Here is a 23,973-nt window from a genome sequence, read left to right on the forward strand (position 1 = left end):
CGTTTTCCTTTTGAACGCACTGACTGGCTGGCTGGTCTCACGTACCAGACAAATTGCCGTTAATATCCAGCGCGATCTTCACCACGATGCTCCGTGAGCTGAACTACCAAAAAATCCCTTCTCCGACTTCGACGAAAAGAAGAGAACCGAAAAGAAACCCTAAAAACTTCTGAGAAGTCCAGGCGAGGGTTCAGTGCTGCACCTCCAGAACGAGTTTCGTCGATGAAGCCAGTCCAGAAGGGCCATCGGCCTGCCGGGTCTCTGGTCTGTGCTGCAAAATTCAGGTTCGAGTGCATTCGAAGTCAATTTCCTCTCGTTTCCGGCTAGTCCCCGGTGGGGATCTTGTCCTCCCCGTTGCTCGGGAAGCAATCTTCTGATGATGCGGGGGGAAGGGCAAGAACCTCAACGGCCTCTGGTCTCATCTCGAACGAAATAAAGCCAGTGCAGCGAGCAAGCGAGCATCGGCCTTTTTGGCCAAATCTGCTGTCGAACGTTGTCGTTTCGTTTGCGCCTCAAGCCGGTTTTGGTTGGCTTCGTGGTGGCGGCTTTGGGTTTTCTCCACTACCACCTTCCAACTCCGACAGGTTCCGACGGATTTACTGTACATTCTCGGTCCGTTCGGTTCTTTGGTGACGATACGCCGGTTCATTTCATTGTATAACTCCCGCTTGGACCTCTTCTTGGTGGATCTTGGAGGATTGAATGTTGAAGATGCGAAGCCGGTTCTTGGACACTGGACACACATCACACGTATCTCGTGTCTCTGGCGGTCTGTGTTTGCACCGCAAACCGATGCTTGTTGGGATGAAGAGATGCTCCAAGGTCCAAAGGCACAGGCCACCAGCTTCGAGATTTGCCAGTCGGTATCCATACCACAAGATGCCCAGTCGGGAAGGGGCATGCATAACAAGCGATCTTGCACACGGTGCCCGGTGAAGGAAGTATCAAATAACAAGGTAGGCGCGATTGGGTTGCCACAGTAGCCGGGTTCGCTTCTAGCCCCCCGGAAGTTGTTATGGATTGCATAAACTTCAACTACCGAATCTGGAGCAATCCAAGTAAGCCAACTAAACCGACCATCCGACCGGCCGTCCGACCGACCGGGTGTGTGTGTGTGTGTGGAGACGTAAATTAATCGTGTAACGTTGGGTTTAAATTAATTCGCCTGGAAGTGATCCGCTCGCGCGTGTGTGTGTGTGTGTCTGTGTGTGCGTCGCTGAAGAACCGTACCAAATCGCTTCCTCAAGTATTACTAGACCTGGCTAGGCTTGTACGGAGTGAAAGGAAGGAGGATGGAAACATGACCGCATCTAAGCTGGCGGTGACCGAAATTCCGAGCAAAAAAGGCTAGGGATTGTAGAGGGAGGGTGATCCACGCATGCACATGCGGTCATGGCCGGCATTGGAAGTCGGAAGCCAGCGGTGATCGGGATTGTAGGGTACAGAAGACCTGAACTTGCTCTCTCTGTCTGTCTGTCTCTCTCTCTCTCTCTCTCTCTCTCGCACCCATGACGATGCTGTAGTAATTGAGGGATCGAAGGAATGTGCCTTGTGCAAAAAAAAAAGCAGAGGAGAGAAGTTCGTCGTTCCAATGGTGCATATCTGGTTTTTCGCTAATTTTCACTTCTCTACCGGCCAGGGCGAGTTCACCGGACACATACACCGCGGGCCCCGGGAGAAAATGTAAAGCAGGTCAGCAGCAGAGATGCGCACGGTGCAGGAGAACTCGAGAGGGATGCGATTGATTAGATTAGGGGGTTTCCCGTGGCTTTCGCGCTCACAAAACTAGCAGCCCCATCCAAGTAGCTGCTTCCGCTGGGGGATGCGAGATCGTTCGATTCGGTTCCTGACGAGCCAGATAAACGGTTTTAATGTATCAGTTCGCTCTTTCAATTAGCTACCATCAGTAGGTCCATCAAAAAGTGGGGAATTCATAAAATAATTAAAGAGCTGCTTCCCAAATCACCTTTTTGCTTTTGCTGTCGATGATTTATAGCCTCGCAACCCCCCGAGAGGGGGATGAGGATCGTTATTTTTGAAAGTGGGGCTACTTCTTCATTTCAGTCCAAACTTACTCCAGCAACGGCACGGTTGCTCGCGCCAGATTGTAAATAGTTTTGGAAGCTCATAAAAGTCACAGAGTCCCACCAGGCCAGGCCAGGCAAGACTAGCCCGGTTCCTTGCGCGGAGGGGACCATAAAGTTGAAGGTCACGGTGTTAGCGATCGCTATCGGAGTAGAAACAATGCGCGCATTATAGACTACAAAATGGCTCCCGATCATAAATTGTGCCATTCGCGCACATTACATGTGTGTGTGTGTGTGTGTGTTTGGCCCGGAATAGCCCAGTGTTCCGTCGTTTCGCTTTCATTTTTATCCATTCCTTGCAAATGTTCTCGCTCGAGCGATTTCTTATCGATAGCCAGAGTGTTAGTCGTTGCTGTATGCTTGTTCAATTTGAATTTATCGTCCCGCTTCTTAAGCCGCCTAAGTACACCCGAGTGGGGTCTATTGTGCCGAGGTGCCGCCGTTCATGCACGCTGTGCGATGCGATTACTGTCCGGGGATCATCATTTTCTATGAGCTGCCATCAAATTTTATGCGGCAGCGAACAACGACGATCGAGCTTGCGGGTGATCATGAGGCACTACTTTATGCCCGGAGTCGCATCGTGTCCGGTGCGTTCGTTTGTCGGTGTTGCTTCAAAGGAAAAGGGAGCGTCGTGGTGGTGCTTTCCACGAAACACGCGTACGCGATGCAATTCCGCCATTTCCTGCCATCCTAGATGGTCGCAACGCGATAGAACCCTTCTACGAATTCAACCCCGAAAAAGGCCCTTCTCGAAGGGGTCTCCAAAGCGGTGGCCGTTCTTATTCGGGCATTCCGTTATGATTGATCACCATGGAGGAGACCTGGAAGAAGGCCGCAGGAGGCCGGTTCTGATCGGTGGTTCATAAATCGCACGGTTCTAACGTGTGATTTACGAGCTGGCGGATGAAGTTATTAAATCAACGGCAGCGAGACGAAGCATTCGAACGGTTCGTACTTCCGGACGTGCCGGACGTGTGTGTGTGTGTTACGCTCGTTACGCTATGCTGGTGCCCTTCGCAACGCAACCATTCTCGGACCGATGGCTCCGGATGGTTCTAGGTTCACCTTCCCCCATTTCCTGCCACCGACGCCGATCGGTCTGATTGGTGAGCTTCCTCCCCCGAAAAACTGATCAAACCGCGCATACCGTCTATCGTGGCGGCCATTAGGGCGATGTTCAATCGTCTGGAGAGCTGCTAACTCCCCGGGGTAGCGGCTCAAGCTCATCCATTTAATCCGTTGCTCACGCTTTAGCACGGGAAAGATCCGTTTAAAAAGGTAAGGAAAGAGGCAGTTTACGGCACGTAAACTGCGTCAGCCAACCCTGCAAGTCATGCTAACCAACCATCCCTTGCTGCTGCTGATGAGTGCACTGCGTGCCGTGCGCGTTCCTTACCGAAGTAGAGGGATTTGGGCGATCGCTTGCTCGCTGGATGCTAATCAATCCGCTGGTAATAAGCTAAAGCCGCCCAAGTTGGGCCGCCGCCGACGATGCGGAAAGTGTAATAATTAATCCATCCCAATCCCTTTTCGGGCCTTTCCCAACCCCCGAGAAAGAGAGAGAGAGAACCGTTGCTCGTGGTGTGTCCAGAAACCCAACGTAAAGCACCGTAAGGGTCGATCGCCCCCGGGTTCGGACGTTCTGGGGTTCCAGTGGGCCATCGGTGGAATGTTTTCGGGGTCGGTGCGGTATGCGTCTTGAGAATGCACACTCCAACCCAAGCGTCTACTACAAATGATCAAATTATGCTAACGATCGCCCTCTGCACCAGTGATGGAGAGCCAGCTGTTGCTGTTGCTGTTGCTGATTAACGGACACACTTGTGGGCGCACCGCAGACCTCACAATGGACACATAAAACTGAAGGCTACTAACTAACGCGTGCTTGATGATGCTCTAGAGATAGACGAAGAGAGACGCAAAGAGCATGTTTTGACATCTGAAGTCCAGCCGTGGCCTTAAAGAGATGATTTGTCGGGTGTCGTTTGTGTGTCCCTTCCTTGAGTGACACTGTGAATAGGAAGTGCGGTTTAGACGTTATTTACAACCACCAGCCCCATTTCCATCTGAGATCCGTCTACTACGCTCGTCAGCTCGAGAATAATCGGGCTTCTCCGGGAGGCTCCGAGTGGGACTCGCCCTCTGGAGAGCCCCACACCACAGACCACACACCCTCATTAGCGCGCAGGCGCGCGCGAAAAGAAATTCTTTCATTCTTCCGCTGGCCGTCCGCAAAACAATCCTCAGGCAAAAGGCAATTTACGGAGAAATGGCGCAAAAGGAGATAACTGTTTACGGGTGCGCTTTCATTTGCCGTTTTTTGAATTATGAATTCTGCTTATGCTCTGCATTGCTCCCCACCCGGGGCTGCGGCTGACCGCAGTACGCGCTTTCTCCCCCCTCCCTTTCCATTGGATTGTACTTGCGCCGATTGTTTGCAAACTCTTGCGTCCGCCTTTGACTTGGGAAGTTCTATGCTCGCAAGCGCGCGCGCGCGCGCGAACCGATCACGGAAGTGTTTTTGAGTACTTTCTTCCGTTCTACTGCGGTGGATGCGATTACGACGATGATGATGATGATGGCGGAGAGATGGGAGTGCAAAAAAAGGCAGAAAAAACTGCGGAGAAAATCCCCTCGCGTGTGAGGGTCATTGCGCGGACCCCGCGTGTGGAGTAATGCAAACAATTTGAATCGTATGGTAAATATTGGATAATGTAAGCTGCCAGTGATGATGCAGCCAATGCCATGCGCGGGAAATGCTAATGATTTGTAATGATCGCTCAACGGGATTAGCCACCGAGCACTGGTCTGCACTTTTACTGGATTCTCTTTGGGGGGGGGAGGTTTTCCCCTGACTTAACACTACGTAAGAGGATTCCAGCGTCGAGCGTCAGCAGCAGCAGCAGCATCATCATCATTACAGAATCATTTGAAATCGTGGTCGTGAAACGTTAATGATCCACGTGTGGCGGTTGGTCAACCTTTCGTGGCGCACTTCGTCGGTGCTTCATTAGAACGGCAGAAACAACTGTTAATCCTATGCAGCGGCGGTCAGAAGGGTCACCACCCTTGGCGTTTGCTGATGAGACCACTGAGACAAACCCGACAACGACGGGCGGGTGCGAAAGAAAGTCCCTTCCGGACTCTGGACTCCGAGCTCTGTCGTAACGGGCGCACTTTCTTCGTTACCGCCTCCGGGGACCAATCCATAAAACAACGATCAGCCTGAGAGAGTTTAATTAAGAGAGAACGGGGGAAAACAACATAATGGTCATGTATGTGTGCTGGTAGGATTTTAATGTTCTCGCTAGCTTCAAAGAGCGAGAGAGAGAAAAGTCCGGAGTGAACCGAAAATGATCTTTTCTTAATTGTGACGAGAATTGTGCTTTCACGTGGTGTGACGGAATTTATGATGTGTGATATGGTCCCAGAAGGTGCATTCTGCACCCGCCGAGAGGTCGGGGAACGGTGCGTAGTTGCGGTTTTAGCTCTCTCTCTCTCACTGGATTGGCGCTACGGTAGAGAAAAGGGACACTGAAGATGCGCAAGTTTAATGTTCCGGTCTAGGCCGGTCCCGGTGTTGATTGCGGTGACCAGATATGGCCAGATTGGTGCCGTGGAGGAAGCCAAACATGCACTTCGCTCGCTCGCTCGCTCACTTGCTGGGGGCTGCTGTAATCCATCCGGATCCGGAGATAGAAAAACCGTAAGCACTGGATGAAAGAATGAGCTTCTTTTGCGGTGACTGACCCCTTTGGTTCCAGTTGCAAAATCAGAGCTCCATAAACCGGCTGACCTTTTGCTAAAACGGCCGGAGTGAAACCATATGTGATGCAATGCAAAGGCTGCAATCGTTGAGGTTCGTCGCTTTTGATGCAGTCTTTTGATCCTCGCTCGAAGATTATCGCCTTCCAGGGGCGTGATGTAATCGATTTAAATGAATGAAGCAATTAAAATGGAATTGTATTTGATTGTTTGCTTATCACTTTACGGTGACCTTCCCTTTCTCTCCCTCTCTCCCTTAGTTTGGCAAATCAATGTGAAAGATAAATATTTATGTTGGATGAATTGAATATCTTCTCCGATTGAGCGCACCGGTGGTAGCCTAATGCTTAAGTGACCAATTTACTGGCCAAAGACCAACCTCGACACCCCTCTTCATTCGCATGAAAACATGCCCCCCCCTCCCCAACAGAATTGTGCTTCCTTTCCATAATCCCATGCTTTACCCATTTTTTGTTCTACTAAAAGAGCGTTTAATTTATGCCGGCCAATCCAGAGGCGTAATGGAAGCTAATTGTGCGAGCGCATTTACTACACTTTCTAGGGCCATATTTTTTCACCTTGTAAACGTTCGCGTCAAAAATAGCCCGGAAAGAAAGGGAAGAAGAAGCGAAAAAGGCGGAGGAAATAGAGTCCGTGATACCATTTCGTAGAGCGATGCGCGCGGCGCGATTAGAGTTTGGCTATAGAGGAGATAGAGAGCGTCATGATTTCTGCCAAAACGTTGACTCTGTTTGACTATCTTTCCAGCTCCGGACTCCAGCATTTGAGGTTAAACGTGAGAATTGTTGGCCACGCCGGACACGCTGGTCGGACTCGGGGGCCTCCGATTTATTCGAGGGCAAAACAATAAACATTGCAAACAGTTCACAATCTCTGTTGCTGCTGCTGTTGCTGCTGCGCAACCGTCGGTGGATAATTCCGTGGACCAATTGATGTGACCCGGGAACGATGTGAATGGCCGACGGCACGACGACGCACGGCCGGGCAGCCGGTCCCGAGATTCTAGTGACCCAGTTCCAGGGGCCGCCTTTCTGTTGGAAATGTATGGACGATAACCGAAAAGCCGGCAGTTGGAGAGTGGAGAAAACTAACATCATTTAACCCCCTCGGTCAAATGGTTGGCTAGCTGGCTGGCTGGCTGGCATTCGAACTCCGGAGAAGAAGATGCGACTGGATGGCACGACGCAAGACTAGGGCCACGGCCTCGCGGTCCTGCAGTGCACTGCTTGGCCAGTGTGCCTTGTGGGGAACCGAAAATTATGAAACTACAAATCATCATTTATCAGCCAGAGGTGGCACAGGGTAGGAGAAAGGAAGGGGAAGAAAATTACCGATCCAACCAACAGGCCAGGTTCAACGCGCGGCCGATGCTCGAAGCAGATCAGAGTGCGCGGAGAGATCAAGCGATCTGCGGCCGCCTGCCTGGGGTCTTAGCGGAACTTTACAACTCGACAAAGGAAAACCATTTTCACACCCTTTCCGCATCAGAGAGAGGAAGGAAGGGGAAGCAGTAACAGCAACATGACCACCCCCCCCCCCCCCCCCCGGGGGGTGTGCTGCTCGTATGTTAGACTTTGTATGGAGATTACGACGAGCTAAACTGGCTAGTGGCCGGAAAGCCGTCGGTCAAAACGGTTTTACACCGTCCACCTCCCCCGGGTTCGTTGGTTATTGGGCCGCAATGAAGTCTCTCACAATTATCGCGCCGCGAATCGTGCGTCCATTTTTTGGAGGTGGTTAAGCTTCCTTGTGTCATTGAATGTCTTTTGAAAAGAAAAAAATGCTTATCGGCAGTCTTGACGGGGCATCTGATTTTGCATTATGATCGTGGCTGTTTGGGCGGTAATTTGGTGATTAGGCTGGAGATTGTGTGGCATATTAAGGACTAATCAACATGCAATGCCGGGCACGAGTAATCGCAGTAGTCTGGTTCGAAAGTATTGAGAACACATAACCTCACTTTTATCCAGGATGCTATTCTTAAGGTGCTTCGCCATGATAGCAACTTTCACAGTCAAAGATCATTTGGCGAGTTGCGAAACTTAATTTATGATGCACGAACACGATAGCAAACATATTTTGCAACTTTCTAACACGTATTTCTAACCGTGCTGGAAATTGATCGTTTCTGTGATCGACGTTTCGTTATCGAATTTTATTGCCAAAGTTTATTTTATTTCAAACTCATTTTGATAGTTCTTAGTAGTAAAGTTGCTATCGTGGCCTTACCTTTACCAGACACCAGGCTATAAAAAATGCATAAACACAATCTGGGACCTGAGGAGGAACATAAAGCTACATAAAACAAACGGCGCCAAAAATAGTTCACCGCCATTTTTCCTCCCCACCCAGGAACGCGCAAAATTGAATGACCAGGGCGAAATTTGTGCTGTGGCCGCGACGAGCGCAGAACGAAACCCCCGAAGGCTTCGGACCCCGAAAGTAGCACAGCTACTTCTGGTGGTACCATGTGTGTGTCGGGTGGCAACTCGCAGGTTGGCCAGCTCGCCAGTCCACCACTGGCCGCACCGCACTGACACTTGCCTAGCTGGCATATTCTGGTGCGTGTACACAATATATAATGCAACCGTTTTGTGCCCCCTCCCCTCTCCCTCCACCACCCCCTCTTTCCCTTCCGTCCACGAGCACGTTTTGACCACCGGGGGCCCGACCGGGAATCGACGGAATAGTTCCACGGCGGTCGCGTCCGGTATAACGGGTTTCCGGGTGCGAGTTGCTTACGCTGGCAGCCGTTTTCTTGGATTCTCTTCGCGCTGGGTGGTTCACGATGTGGATGCGTTTTGGGCGCGTGACACGCGACACCAAGCCCAAGCCGAAGCGGGAATCAGTTGGATTTAATCGAACAGAACGATAAAAGAAGTTGCGCTCGTCGCTATCGGAATCGTTCAAGTCTTTCTCGCTTCTGTGGTGTGCTGTGATGATTTCCATTTCATTCCTCAATTAGGCGGAGACCAATTTTTCGCTCGGTAGCGAGCAGCAACAATTTGCTGCGTCGCTGGCATGTAAATGCAAAAATGCTTCCGATTAGATCCGGTAGATTGAGAGCAATATCACTGTGGCTGTGTTTGCGTTGTTGTCGTCGTTGTCGTCGTCGTCCGGCGCTACGACGACGATTGTGGTCGATGAACTCGTGGGAAGAATAAATGACACCTGCGTGCACCTGGACGAATGGGACGCGGTCGGTCGGCAGAGCGCCCGGAAAGGTTCATTACCATCCATCCAGCCAGCCAACCTCGAGAAGATGCGCACGATTGGCGAAACTAAAGCGCGCACTGGCACTTCTTTTGTTCTTCTTCAGCTTCAGGTTGGAGGCCTGGCAACCACAAATTACGGAATCTACAGGAACCGCGGTGGCTTCCTCGTAAAAAGCGCAAAAACCAATAGTCACGGTGGATGTCGCGTGAAAAGTGTACCGAATCGGTTTCCGAATTCGTGAATCACCGAAACATAAATCTTTACACAAAATGGAACACACACACACACACACACACACACACACCAGACTAGAAGAAGCAGTTATTCGTGTGACAGTTTCCCGCGGCAAATTTCCCGGGACTTTAGCAAATTCATGCGTAACGCTAATGCTCAAAATGCTCGCTCGCTCGGTGTGAGCAACACGCACACTCCGTTCTTCTCCGGTTCTCCGTTCTCAGAATGCTTCGGTCGCCAACCGAGTCGATGGCCTCCCGTGCCGACTGATACGCCTCCAGTTGGCTCGGGGGGGTTTGCTTCTTAATTCTCGCCTTTATTAGCACGATCGGCAACAATGACAAACATCTGCTAATTGGAAGGGACCCCAGGGAAGGTGCCTGGTGTCGCGCCTATGTCGTGCGTCTTATCACTCGCCGCAGATCGGTGGCCGGGTGTCCGATTTCATAATTCCGTTCGGTGGTGTTGCGCGTTGGGTAACATTTTAATTTGCACTTTTGGTCCCGGCTGTATGTGTGTGTCATGATTATGGCTTCTTTGGTGTGTCCATGGCGCCACGGTAATGGCGAGATGGCATGGGATCGGAGAAGATTGTTTCGCCGGAACACAATCCGTTCCGTTGCTTTCCCGGAGAACCGAGAATGTTGCTTGTAATCCATGCCTTGAGCTGAAGGAGCAATTTTCTCGTTTTTCCGTGGCTTTTCTTTTTGCAATTTCTCATCTTGACCCCCCGGGAGGGGTCTGTGGGTGATGCCTGGTGGTGGTTGATGTTCTCGCGCTACGTCAGAACACGCACCACCGTCATTGCCCGGGGGCGTGAGGAAAAAAGGTTAATCGAATCCCACAACACCTTCGCCTTGCGCCTTCCGCCATTCTCGGATTCGATCTCGTTTTTCCAGCTTCCACGTCTCTCTCTCTCTCTCTCTCTCTCTCTCTCTCTCTCTCTCTCTCTCTCTCTCTCTCTCTGCCGGTGGGGGAGATGGGCTCATTTCCATACGCCCACTCCGTGTGCTTGCCTTGCCTGGGAGATAATATTGTTTTCCGATTCCCTCCCCGGTTGGGTTTTTCGGCGTCTAATGATAGTTTGATACCCTGATTATGTTTGTCTAACGGATTCTCGACCGGCCACCCCGAGGGATGGCCCCCGGCGGCCGACACGCGATGCCAACAAGTGGCTTGCTCTCGCATGCTTTGCTCTTCAGCACCCGGGATCAGTTCCTCCAGTTCGTGTGTTTGTTGACTTTCGTTTTGGGTGGGGACTCGTGGTCCAGGTTCAGGTTTTTTGGTTCATTCTGCTCCACCACACCACCATTCCAGGCAGGTTCTTGAGTCGCCTCGTGCGCTCTCTCTCTTTCTCTCTCTCCCTCTCTGCTCTCTTGCTTGTGTCTTCAGCGCAGGTCAAGCGATCGCTTCCATCTCCAACCGCACTTGGAGCCACTTGGCTTTGGAGCATCTTCGCTCCAGCGCTCGCTGGCTCCCCATCATCATGATCTCTCCAGGTTCGGAGTACACACACGCACACACATTATCACTCTCTCGTGCTCTCTCTCTCTCTTCGTATCTGTCCCTCGCATATAGGGGAGCACCTTGCTCTCGCACTCAGCGCATCGGCGCATCGCGGATTTCCACGAGAAAAAGTACGAGTTTTCTTACCATCGATCGCTGGTCGCTCGCGATCATTCCGTGGTGTGCTGCCGAACTGGGCGGTTCGCAAGACGTCGTTCGCTCCAATCGCGCTCGAAGTGATCCATGAAAACGGTTTTCCGGGTGTGAGTTTCGATCCATATCGTGGCCAGTTTGTGAATGTGAAATAATTGAAACAAAAGAGCAAAAATTGTGGAAATCACAATCCCCCGAGGAGGAAGAGCGAGGCAATCAGGTGTGCGTGTGTGCGCGCGTATTGAGTGTTGATTGCCAGGTTTGCCGGGTTTGCTGATTTTAATTTGGTTTTTCTTTTTGACCGGGGCTGCGAAGTCGGATACGGAGTGCACACAAACAACAACAACACGCGTACAAGATGATTGATGATGATGAAGTCTGCTATCGACGTATGTCCGTCAATAAGCCGCTACCAGTGCCCGTTTCTGCTGCGATCTGTGCTGTGTCCTGTGGCTGCCACTACCACGCTGGAGCTGCTGCTGCTGCTGCTGCCATTCAACATTAAAGCGTGATTGATTCCTCGGGTTTGAGAACCGAGAGCGTATTGCCGTGTTCTGCTTCTGCTCAGGATCAGATCAGTAATTGAACTGCGCTCCAAAATTACCCTCCCAAAAAAAAAGCTGCTTTGATTGGGGAGCTCTTTTCTAAGTGAGTTTCGCGTTGCCCCCAAAAATTGTTGCCGAACGTGCCGGTGCGTGTGTGTGTGTGCTGTTGAAGTGAAGTGTGAAATCAGTGAAGAACCTTCGTGGTGTGTCTTGTGACTGGAGTTTCTGAGTGACGAACTATAATGTGGTGCGAGTCGAAGCAGCGTGGCTCAGGCCGGCGGTGTTCGGTGAAAGGATCCGGCGCGATAAGGGGACCATTCCTGCCGGGCATGTCGTTGCCGGTGTTCTTAATGCTGGCGGCGGTGGTGCTGGTGGTGCAGTTCCCGTTGGCTGATGGCTATCGTTTGCAGCGCAATCGTAAGTACCGCCATCTCACGCGAGTCTCAAAAAGGGGACGTTGGATAGTGTTTCACGTGTTTAATGGCTAGTGGGACTTTTACGAGACGAGCAGGCTGTTAACGCTTCTGAGTGGCCAGACTGCCAGATAAGTCGTTGAGTTGCGAAGATTCATTTGGCTGCATTTTATTTTAATGTTCCTCCTGCGCATCGGTTCAAGGCGACGCCAGAAGTCCAAACATCTTGCTCCGAAATTGCTGCCCAAACGATGAACGCCGAAGCTTGGACGGTGAATGTCTTTAGAGAAGAAGAACTGACCTTTTAGGGGGGGGCTTCCGGCGGTCTGCGGTTCGCAGCGGAAGCGTGAACTCATTCTTCACATAAAACCACAACCTGATATGATCTGTTCCATGTGCTGCAGTCGCTCTACTCCAAGCTCCCCCCAAAAATCCCACTCATTATACTTGCAAATGTCTTTACGGAGTGTGATGCTCCACGCAGAATTCCTTTTCCTCCGGTTGGCACGTTGGCAGCATTACGAGAAAATGTTCTTATTTATTGTGTCTCGACAGTGTTCCGCCCAAAACACTTCTTTCAAAGCTTTTAATGATCCCCGAGGAGAATATGTCGAGCGGTCGCCGGAGCGTATCAATCTCGTCGCAGATTTGGGCGTCCCCGTCGACCCGAAGTTGAAAATGGGAAAAGCTTGTCCGAGTGGGAGGGATAATCGTGATTGTCCGGGGCGTTGAACAAATTTGTTCCCCTTGGCGTAACGCGTTCGCTTCTCTCCATTTTTTGGAGAGGTTTTCAAGCGCTAGAAGGCTTCTTCTTCTTGAGCCCGAGAACGTCCTCTTGCGAATGCAACACGAAGAAGATGGCTCGTGATGCGATCGCGATCACTTCGCGATCTCTTCCTGCCTTTTGATTGAATTCGATTGCAAAAAAAAGGAGAAGAAAACCAACAGCTTCTCGCTTGATTGACCGTTGGAATAACAGCTTTTGATTCGCTCGTGAGGGCTCTTAAGTTTCGCTTTTCGTTGGCAAAACATTTACCGCCACATAAATTGCTCTTGACACCACGAACCACCGGATGGAGAGACCGTGGAAAGTGATCGTAAACCGATCCGCGAGGTTTTGCGCACATCCAGAACGAGCTTTAACAGTGCCGGATCCCGTTTCTATTCTTATCGTGTTGCTTGTTGGTCAAACGATCGTTTTCGGTGTTTGCGGTGTTTGCGTTGTTCATAATTGAAAAAACATGATCAATCCCGGACGGAAGCGGCAGCTTCACCTTATCGCGATGAATATATGGTGAACGGTGCGGATCTCGTGTTAATTGGAAGCCATGCCAATCCCCCGGCAGCTGCTGTTGTTGCTGCTGGTGGTGTATGCTGCTGTTGCTGCTGGTGGTGAGATATAATTAAAAAAGAAATGCTGCTTGTGAATCGTTCGCTTCGTGAGACCCGCTTAGCGAAGATCGTTGATACGGCGGTTTTGGTGGCCGCGAATGATCGTTTTTCATTTTCGGATCGTGCGGGCTTTATTTTGCTAATGATATTTTTTCCTACATTTCACTTCGCCCGCGTTCGGATGCGTTAAGTGGGTCTGTGGTGCCCGCACCCGAAAACCGTTAGAATTATGTTAACAAGCAGTGCGGGTTTGGCTATTAAAGCGTCGCTGGCAGGAACAGACAACAAACAGACAGCAACACCGGGTCCCGGTAGTTTAAGCTCGAAAGGTCGAAAAGCACTTTCACACTTACGGTTACCCTCCTGGGGAGGGAGACCATCAAATGGGGCGATGCATTGGCCCGGGGAAGTGAGCGCAATAAAAAGAGTTGCTATGAAATAATAAATAGTACCAACTTCCACCCCGTGCGACGCTACAGGAAACTGGATTAAACGATCGCACGTATGTGTTATGAAGGAAAGCAGAAGGAAAGGAGAGCAGGAGAGCCTTCCGCCGACATTCCCAGCGTGTCCAGCTGTGTGGCCTAGTCCTCATTTTTAGTTTTTTGCAAAAGAAACTTCCGTGCAGTAGTCCCGTAAACCCTGCCAACAGAAAATGGGGTTTGAAATTAATTGAATCCCACATCCACAAGGACGCGATCCCGCGCTAAAGAGAGTTCCGCCCCCTTCCGTTGTCGATGATTGGAAACGTCTCGCCGAAAAGATATCGCGCGCGGGCGCGCGCGAAACAGGAACGTGTGGAATCGATTTCCATGGCCAATGGGTTGCCCAACAACGTCGCGATGCACTTTGTACGATCGTACCCGGGGAAATGGGTCAGCGATTGCGCGTGTGCACCGGCAAGCGGCATTGGAATGTGGGATGGCAACTTGGCGCAACGCTTGTTGCAACCACCAGCCGGATCGGATACTAATTTACAACCCGCTGGAATGCGTTTAGGGAGCGGGGCAAGAGAGCAAAAGTAGTTCCGAGAATCGGACTGAATGCTTCGCTTCTCGCCAGCTCAACGTACAGCTTTTCATTTCTGCGCGATTAACCGTTTAACCATGGATGGCCTGGATCGAAAGAGAAGTTGGTCATGGCACCATCCATCCTCCGGTTATGCAAACACCCCGCCGCGTGCATCGCAGAACGTTTCAACGATCGATCAAAGGGAGGAAACGATCGTGGTGATTGTTTGTTAATCTCGCGGCCACTCGGTGACGAAGACGGCTGTTTGTGTTATGCAAGGCCGGTGTGAGTTGGAGGAGGGCCATAACTGGAGCACCATTGTAATCCATTGGTGAGATGTAACTTATGCTGCCTTGTGACATGAATTGTCGTACTACAGCTGCTAGTACTACTACTGCGCGCTCGCGAGTACTTTTCATTTTCACACCGTGCGATGGGGATTTGTACAGCTGAAACATCCGAGAGGTAGGAAAGGATAGAAGAAGGGGAAAAATGGAAAGGAAGACACAAATGTGTGACCTGCATTTTTTGCGCGCGGCTCTGGCAGGTAATGAGAGACCCTTCGGTGAACAGAAAGTGGGAGGAATACTGGAGCAGCAACACCAGGCGTCTGGTCCGTATCAGGCAGATAGTTAAAGTGTGCTACACACACACACACACACGCATGGAGACCACCGCGCAAATGCAAATTAGCCCGTTCACGCACCAAGTCAAGTACCCCTACGTTTCCCTTTGAAGCGATCGTTTCGTTTTTGCTTTCCGCGATCATCATTTCCCCGCGCGCTCGATTGGTAATAATGTGGCGCTATGAGAAGAGGACGCGCGTCGTCACCATCGTCAATGCCATCATCTTCAGCGCCACCATCAACACCAGCGTCGTCATCGTCATTGGAAGACGACCAACGCCCCAGTCCGGTCGGGGTGTAGCATTATCGTGTGCTAAATATGATACTTATGCTCGCGCCCCTTCCAATCCTCAAGAGTGCCACATTCCACGAGCATGTGTGTGTGTTTGTACGGTCGAGTAGTGACACCCCCCCAGACCCGGACCTCGTGTAATGGGGACGCAAGATTGTGGGAGAGCCAAACGACGATTGCGACGTTGGAACGGAACAGGTTCGCTGGCGGTCATTATAGATTCATACGAGGATGGTCCTCGGTATGCCCGTTGCGCTTCCACGATGCAGTTTGGTGCCCTGGTTCTTCTCCTACAGCCTCCGGACCCCCGGCCAAGAAAAGCCAATGGACCATTCCAGAGGCCACCGAGAGGTCGGGGCACATAAATTCGAATGCTGCGCTGGGCTAATGCAAACGCAAAACCAAGAGCCAACGGGTGTTAGGTGAAGTGGCTTCGAAGTCCCCGGTGAAGAGCTGCTCGTTTCAAGACGCTCCACCAACGTGGAGTGGATTGTTTATGTCCCGAGAATGTACTCTTAAATGTAAAGAACGTTTTGCTACAAGCTGTTGTACGACTTTTCCACAACACCATTTCCACACCAGTAGAACTGTGGTCAGTTGTTCGCGAAATGGCCAAGCATGTAAGCGTTGAAATATGTATAAGCCTTTCGACTATTCGCATTTCAATTAACGGAGCTACTGCGGAGTGTAACAGCAATCAGCGCAACAGAAACTGGCTGCCTGGTACTGCCTTGACTTGAATGCTAACAACAGCGTTGACTGCATGAGGGTTAGTCAGCACGTGCCAGAATGCTGGAACGCAAGGCGTGGAGTGGACCAGGAAACAACTCTTTAGTGGGTCTTCGTTTCTTCGGTTCCCAAAAAGTGTGTCAATTCCCCCCTTCCTCCGCACTTTTTGTCTCTCGTAAGCGTTCGCTTCCGAAAACCATCAATTACGCCACACGCGCATTTGACATGCGCGGGGCCAATTCCGGGGACCGCGAGATGCCGCCGCGAATGAAATTGAATGGAAATCAGCACAATACACACCGAGCCCTGCGATCCGATTGGTGACGGAAGTCAGCACATCAGCTCGCAACCGCAACGCAAACAACCGCCGTGTGATCCTCTAAATACCCGCGCCAAAAACATGCATCGGCTCCGTTCGCGGCTCGATACTTTGTTACCCGTGACCCACTAGAGCTCCCCAAGGCACAAGAGATTGCCTATTTAGCGGACCGTTCCGTCCGCAGCGAATTGATTCCACGCGGATTGGCGCGCGGAGGCGTCTACGTTTTCGAGAGGGAACGTCTTTTCACTTGGCAGATTCTGACAAGCCTGCGACTGGCTGGAGGAGCGCGGCGTGAATGGGCCACGGTTAAGCAAACAGTGTGTGTGCCGCCGCGGACACTTGCAGCGGACCCCGCAGGAAAGTGAAGTGAAGCAGAAGGAGAAACCGATCGAGCAAAGAGGCACGTCAGTCCCGTGCAAAGAAACCTACGGGAACGCCTTCTTTGCCTCGGCAAATTGGCTGCAAAGGGTGTGTGTGTGTGCTTGAGTGAGGGACTCTCGGGAAACTAGGACACACCGCGATGAGTGGGCAAATTAGTAATGTTGTGGCATGGACCCCCAGCAACCAGCTGTCAATGTCAGTGTCGAGGTAAAAATATAGGTTAGGTTGAAGCTTCAAGACACATGGGACACCGCGCACACACACATGTCTCTGTGATCTGCGCAGATCATGCAGCGCGAACCAATTAGGGTGAAGCAACCGCGGTCAGCTAGAACCGCGTAACCCCGTACGAGCGTACGCGCACGATCGATCGCGATAGTTCGATGAACCTGTTCAGCTCGTGACGTAAACCCCGGCGATCGCCACGAGCTCCACGGGGCCTTGATCGTGGACTACTTTCATTAGAGAGGGGTGCGCTTGGCGCGGCTTGCTTGGCTTTGACCTACCAAACCGCCAACCAATAGCCAACCCTGGCCCGGTGAATCGGTCAATCGCACGCTCACGTACGCCGCACCGCGATCTCCCGCGATCTGCATCTCATCAAAATGGTACGTACCGCACCGTCTGTTGTTGCTGTTCTCGGTTCGGACTTTTGGAAAGCGGTCTCAAATGGTTTTTGATTATTTTTTAATGCATCGTGAAGCGATCGATCGAACGGACCGATCGGCTGGCTGCTGCGATAAAAGCAACGGCGGAAAAGCCGAAGAAAACGGCGTGCCTGGTCGATAAACGATCGAACGTTCGATCGCTCGATTGAATCGGAATTGGGAGGGAAAAGACTTTCTACCGATACGCCGGTACCTGGAAAAGATTCCATTCCATGGGAGGTTGTTTTTTTTGGGGAAGATTTTCTTCGCCATCTTTCGACGCACTGCTACCTTCTCTCTGCTGTGCAGCTAAGCTTCTTTGAATACCGACGGCGTCTTAATCTTCTCAAAGGCTTTCAAGGGGAGGGGGCTGAAAGAAGAATAGAAACGGGCTAGCGGCCGCTGATGTGAGGGAGAAAAAATGCGCTGCAGACAATCCCAGCGGGAGCCAGAAATGTGTCACCAAGGCAATGACGCTGGGACGATGATCTCAGCGTGTTTCTTCTTCACCTTTTTCTCTCCCTCTCGCTAGAATGGCTTTTTTGCGTTTTTTTTTGGGAGGCTGGAATTTTGTCACCTACGGCGTATGTGTTGGCACTGCCGATGGGGCTCACCCAGCTGGATGTCAATAACCGGGTGACAAGTTCTAGCGGTTCTTAGATTTTCTATTCGCGACAGAACGGGTTTGCGGGTATCTTAATCTTTTTATTATCGCGGAGCCCTCCCCGATGCTGGGGACGATAATGCCGGGGACAATTTATGAGCGTGTCGATGACACTTAATGGAACGTAAAATTAGCGAAGGGGTGCCGTAACGATCGAGCGAGGATCGCGCGGATGGTTTTTAGAATCTTCTCTTGATTATTAGTAAGTGGTTTAGCGGAGCAGGAAACGGTAGATCGGTTATTGGTTTAATTTTCCTCTTTTCTTGTCGTCTCCTCCAGCCAGAGAATCCAGCTGCTACTACAACGGGACGCACTTCATGGAAGGATCGATTGTGCCGACGAAAGAGCCCTGTCTGATGTGCAAGTGCTCCGATAAAACTCTGATCTGTGCGCTCAAGGTTTGTCCTGGTAGGTATTTCGTTGTTTTTTTAAATAATTTAGTTGAATGAAGAATGGGAAATGTGGAAGTTTATAGTTAAACTTTTGTGTAAAAATAACTGGCAAGAGACCTCTCAAGCGGCCATGAAGAGGCTAGATTTCTGGACCTGGCTGGTCTTTTTGGGGATCTTGCTGCAATTTTTCGCGGTTTGTTTGCCGGTAGAATTAGTTTTTCAACGAAAACACAGCGGAAGTTGACTTTATTTTGCTTTTATTAGCCTTTTTATCACGAAAAAAATCGCAAAAGGTGGTTCAAAATGTTGGAACTGCAGGAAAAACGAAATTCGAGCAAAGACCTATAAAAGTTAGTCTAACTTCAGGCGCATAATACAACATGTACATGCAGGCGTTTTCAAATTTTTAACCGATTCAAACCCGCAATTCGCAGAGCAACCGATACCGCCGCCACGAGGATGCATTTTGGTGCACAAAAGTGGATCCTGCTGCCCGTATTTGCAGTGTTCGAAGCTGAATCTGGCGGTGAAGAACAATGGCGACCGGAAGAAGATGCACTTCCTGGATTACTACGAAAAGGCGGCCCAGGAGCGGCTGGAAAACCCAAACTCGGTTCTACGGCGATCGGATGATGACGAGGTGGAAGATAATGGAGGTGCGTCTGAGAAGATGCGGGTCGTCCACTTAAATTAACTATGCTAACATTTGATTTTCCTACTTTAAATCTAGCCTGTATTGTGAACGGCACCGTGTACAAATCGGGATCGGCAATGGTTAGCTCGTCGCTTTGCTCGTACTGCTACTGCATCAATGGACGGCAGAAGTGTGTCAAGCCGAAGTGTGCCCTACCCAGCCAAAAGTGTGCCCCCGTGTATGTGGACTCTACCTGTTGCCCGATACGGTACGATTGCACGGGTAAGACTCCGGTAAAGAACAACGCCCTCGAATCGTCGACCGCTTCTCCAAATCACGTTCGGCGGATCAACAACAAACACTATCAGCGTATGGCGGACCGAAGAGGCTATCGTAGCAACGGCTGTACGTTTGATGGCCACACGTATCCGGAGGGAGAGAAGATAAAGTCGGAGGATCCGTGCGAGGTGTGCTTCTGTATACGCGGACAGCGCAAGTGTACTCCGAAGAAGTGTGCTCCAGCAATTAAGGGCTGTACACCGCGTGTGCCCCGTGGAGAGTGCTGTGCTATACGCTACGATTGCAGTAAGTTGACAAAGAAAGCTGTAGCCGAAACATAATCCGATACTGATGCTTAGCCATTTCTCTTCTTCCACAGAGCATGGTGAGCCGAAACCGTTTGCTCGTAAAATGGAGGACGAAGAAGAATCGTTCGACTTTTTCTCCATTCTTTTTGGACCAGATCCGGATGCGCCAAAGGATGATGAGGAGGTAAAGAATGCCACCACCATCATTGCACCGCCGGTGACTGAGGCGGCCCCAGTGAGTACGACATCGGAGAAGAGTTTCCTCGATCTGCTGCGTGCCGGTCTCGATTTTATCGATGATGCTGGTGAAGATGAGCTCTTGCTAACGTCGACCACAACGGCATCGACCAGCACATCTACCTCGACGGAACCTGCCCCGGAACAGCAAACGGTGAGAGTCGAGATCATACAAGAACCACAAGCGATCTACATCGAGAAGCCTGATTTCAACTTCCCTGTACGCAACATTCCACCGGTACCGGTCATGTTCAAGCCATTGCCAAAGCTGCCAGCATTGCTCGTGACGGAACCGACCTTCCAGAACATAGAATCAGACTCGCTATTGAAGGAAACGCCAACAGAAGTATCGAATTCGCTTGCGGAAACAACGGTTCGCGATGATGTTCCTGTTACTTCGTCGAGCGAATCTGCGCAACCATCTACAGTTACTATGCCAGTTACAACAACGACGACGACGACGACGACGACGCCGACGACAACGACTACGGCTTCCACTACCAAGACGCCGAGTACTACGACCACGCCAACAACTACCTCGACGGCGCGAACGACGACAGCACGTCCTACAACGACGACAATACAAACCTCTGCTAAAACCACTAAGATCTCTACCACAATTGCATCCACTTCTAAGTCGACACCTATCACAACGACAACAACGACTACGACTACCACCACGACTACACCGAAGCCAACTACATCAACCACCCAGTCCACAACCAAACTAGCGCCATCATCAGCCCCAACACTTCCGGCCAAGGTGCTTTCAACGACGTCGCCTTCCATATCGACCACTAGTGAGATAACTACTCCACCGAGTCCAACGGTTACTACCAAGGTTGAAACACTAGAAGCAGTTGAAACAGGTAGTCTCCTAACGCGAACGAATACTCCGGCGAAGAAGGTGGAACCCATTACTACTACAGCGCCAAGTACAACCTCCGCTCCTAAAACTACTCCTCAAACTACATTACCATCTACTACGCGTGCTCCTTCGACAACTATTACCCCCGAAACAACCGCTCCTTCAACAACAACAGTACGAACAACGACTATTGCATCAACGACCACGTCTACGAGCACCACACCAAAACCCAAACCAAGCGCAAAGATTGTAACAACAACTCCTCGACCCGCTAGTTCCACTCCCATCGATGTGGTGATCAAGATCGATCAGCTAGTAGACAAACACACAGTGGAAACGCTTATCAACTCGTTGAACGCAAAGATTGAAAATGTTTCCAAAGTGACACCCAGTGTGCCTCTGACCACGACGACGATCGAAACCAAGCGACCGAACAACAAATTTGTCGGATTTGAGCCGGAAAAGATACCGACCACGGTGTTTTCGAAGGTTACAACAACCAAAACAACGGAATCGATCGAAACTAGGACGGGACTTAAGGTTGCTAGTACCACGGAGAGCATTGAGAGTGATGTCTCTGAGTCCACAGAGCTCGATGCTACCTCTACAATGAAGGATTCCAGTGAACGATCGACGGAAGAGTTAACAACGTCCACGCAGAGTTCTACAGACAGTGAAGAGTCTTCGACGATCACATCAACCGCCACACCGTTTGTCTCAACCACCGATGGTGACGATAGCGAATCGACAACCGATTATGATACAACTACGGACGAGCATGCGGAGGAAGGTGAGCTAAAAACGGATGGAGTCACGATCGGCACAAAGGACATCACAGCAACTCCAGTGACCACGGTTCCCACGGTTAAGAAACCAATAACTTCCATTCGTCCATCGAACCCACTGAAAGAGAATAATCTGCTATCGGTTTTGTTAAGCGGGCTGTCCAATATCTTCGACGCAACGAAGAACGATTCCGGTAAACAGTCCCAGAAGAACCGCACCGAGTATCGCCCCGTTACACCCAAACCCATTCCAATCAGTGGGTTCCATAAGGTCGGTAGCATTCCTTCGATCCTGGAATCGGATGTAGGCATGGATTACGATGAGCCAACATTGCCTCCGAGCTTACCGAATTTGAAAATTATTCCCTTCCTACCGGCGGATGCGGTGAAGAAGAGCGATCCACCGAAGCAGCAGCCGGCAAGCATCGTGGCCCCGACGTATACGTACTTCAAGAACCACCCGAACAACTATCCGATCGTCAATGAACCGTACGAGACACCGACGGCGTACGGGATTGGCAATGAGCACGAAATATTGCATCCCGGATTGTCCTACAATACGGCCCCCAAACCGATCGGAGAGTATGAGTATGCGTACGATCCGACGCTCAACTATCCGGCCCTGACGGAGAACTACGAAATAGCGGCCAAGAATGGGTACTATAACACGAAGATCATTCGAGATAAGTATGATACGGTTGATGAGACGGATTACGATTACGATACGGATACGATACACAAGTATGCCGAGCTGCCGCAAAAGCAGGAGCAGCTGTTCCAGAACGAGCTGAAGAAGTTTATTCCGACCAAGTATGAAGCACCAAAGGAAGGCACGTACGTTCCGGTGTACGATAAGTATGGCGTTGGATATCCGGAGAAGAATGTCTACTACACGAACCACAAGGAGCTGGCATACGGTGGAGCAAAGATTGATAAACCGCAAGCGAGCACCGATAATCCGCTGTTCCGGATTGATGGCACCGATATGAGCGGCTTTTCCCCTCCAACCAAGACGGAAGGTAAGTGATTTGAATGGTGGAAAGAGTTTGTGAACTGCATCTACAACATGTGTTCTCATTTTAGGTGGCTTTGTACCGAAAGATCACAGCAAGGATACGTATTACTACGATCGCTACGCTACCACACCATATCCGATAGAGCAACCAGGCGAAGAGCATCACGCAAAGTTACCATACAACGTCACACCGACCAGTTCCTATGGAGGTAACAACAAAATTTGTATTGTTTAGGGATTTATGGCTAATCGATTTGCTCTCTCTGCATTGTAGTGACTCCAGTGAATCCGTTTATCGATGTTATTCGAACGGAACCGGCACCTCCCTTGATGACGTTGATCGAGGATAAGGAGAAGCTGCTTTCAACACTGCACACCAACAGGAACACCACGCTCGATGCCATGCTCGCCGATCCCAGCGGGGCAAGCGATGAGTTTGAGAAGGATATCATTTCCATCACAACGGACACCAATTACGTCGCAGAGGAGGAGGAGATTAATACCGTAACCCGGCGCACAACACCCTCGAAACCCAACTTTACCGGTTTTGAGCTGAATTTCCCGGTCTCGGTACATCATCCGATGGAACCGGTATCGCCAGCACCGGCCAGACCTTCTACAGTACCGAGTGGAACCGAGCAGGATCCGGAACCGAGTGGTATGTTCAGTCTAGAGAATATGCTCAACTACCTGCTTCGTGAGGAGGATCCTGTCAACGAGAATAAGCTGCGGAACAGTAGCAATCCAGGAGGTGCAGTGTCGGCCGCACTCACGGATGGTATTCCTCCGTTTAAGACGCTCCCGCAAAGGCTGGCCGCGGTGTATGATCCATCGGTTGGCCTCGAAGCATCACTTGGTGATGTGAGTCCACCATCGGACGAGGAGCTACACGAAGGTACGGTCACGCTCAAGGTGGAGAGCGCCAAGAATGACACGAAAACACTCTACCGGCCATCGCTGTTAGATCTACCGTTCCTGAATCCGGGTTTCCACACGAAACCGATCAACCAACCGGCCGAAGCGGATCTATCGGAATCACAGAACGAGCTCGATCGGTATCACGTGCTGGCCGACGGTGCATCAAGTGCACACGCTGCCAGCAGCTCGTATGTGGTCAATCCGGTTGACATTAACAAACTGAAGCAGCACCATTCCGAGGGTACGGCCGAGATTACCATGAAGTCGAAGGTAAAGGATACCGTCGGCATACTGAAGCTGGCCGGATGTAACATCTACGGACGGATGTACCGTGTTGGGCGCATCATTTCCGAGCTCTCGGGACCGTGTCTGGAGTGTAAGTGTACCGAGGTCGGTGTGCACTGTACGCCACTCGACTGTCGGCGGTAGATCCTTCGCTTTTCTCCGAGGGATTTTACGATAAATCTGGATTCGGTCCATAATTTCCTTAGCATGTATGGCACGGGTGTGCACGGGTGTTCATAAGTAGT

At 50.9% G+C, this 23,973-nt stretch overlaps 1 protein-coding gene across 1 annotated transcript; it reads left to right on the forward strand.

Moving 5' to 3' along the window:
* The first annotated feature begins 11,836 nt into the window (after window positions 1-11,836).
* On the forward strand, window positions 11,837-23,872 carry LOC125959610 (uncharacterized). The gene is made up of 7 exons (XM_049692436.1): window positions 11,837-11,947; window positions 18,287-18,415; window positions 18,834-19,055; window positions 19,130-19,618; window positions 19,692-22,529; window positions 22,594-22,734; window positions 22,800-23,872. Exons 1-7 carry the CDS (start codon window positions 11,860-11,862, stop codon window positions 23,870-23,872), a joined length of 4,980 nt encoding a protein of 1,659 aa, XP_049548393.1. The 5' UTR covers window positions 11,837-11,859.
* Window positions 23,873-23,973: the final 101 nt, after the last annotated feature.

This window comes from Anopheles darlingi, chromosome 2 (assembly GCF_943734745.1).
Source record: "Anopheles darlingi chromosome 2, idAnoDarlMG_H_01, whole genome shotgun sequence".
NCBI classification, from domain to species: domain Eukaryota; kingdom Metazoa; phylum Arthropoda; class Insecta; order Diptera; family Culicidae; genus Anopheles; species Anopheles darlingi.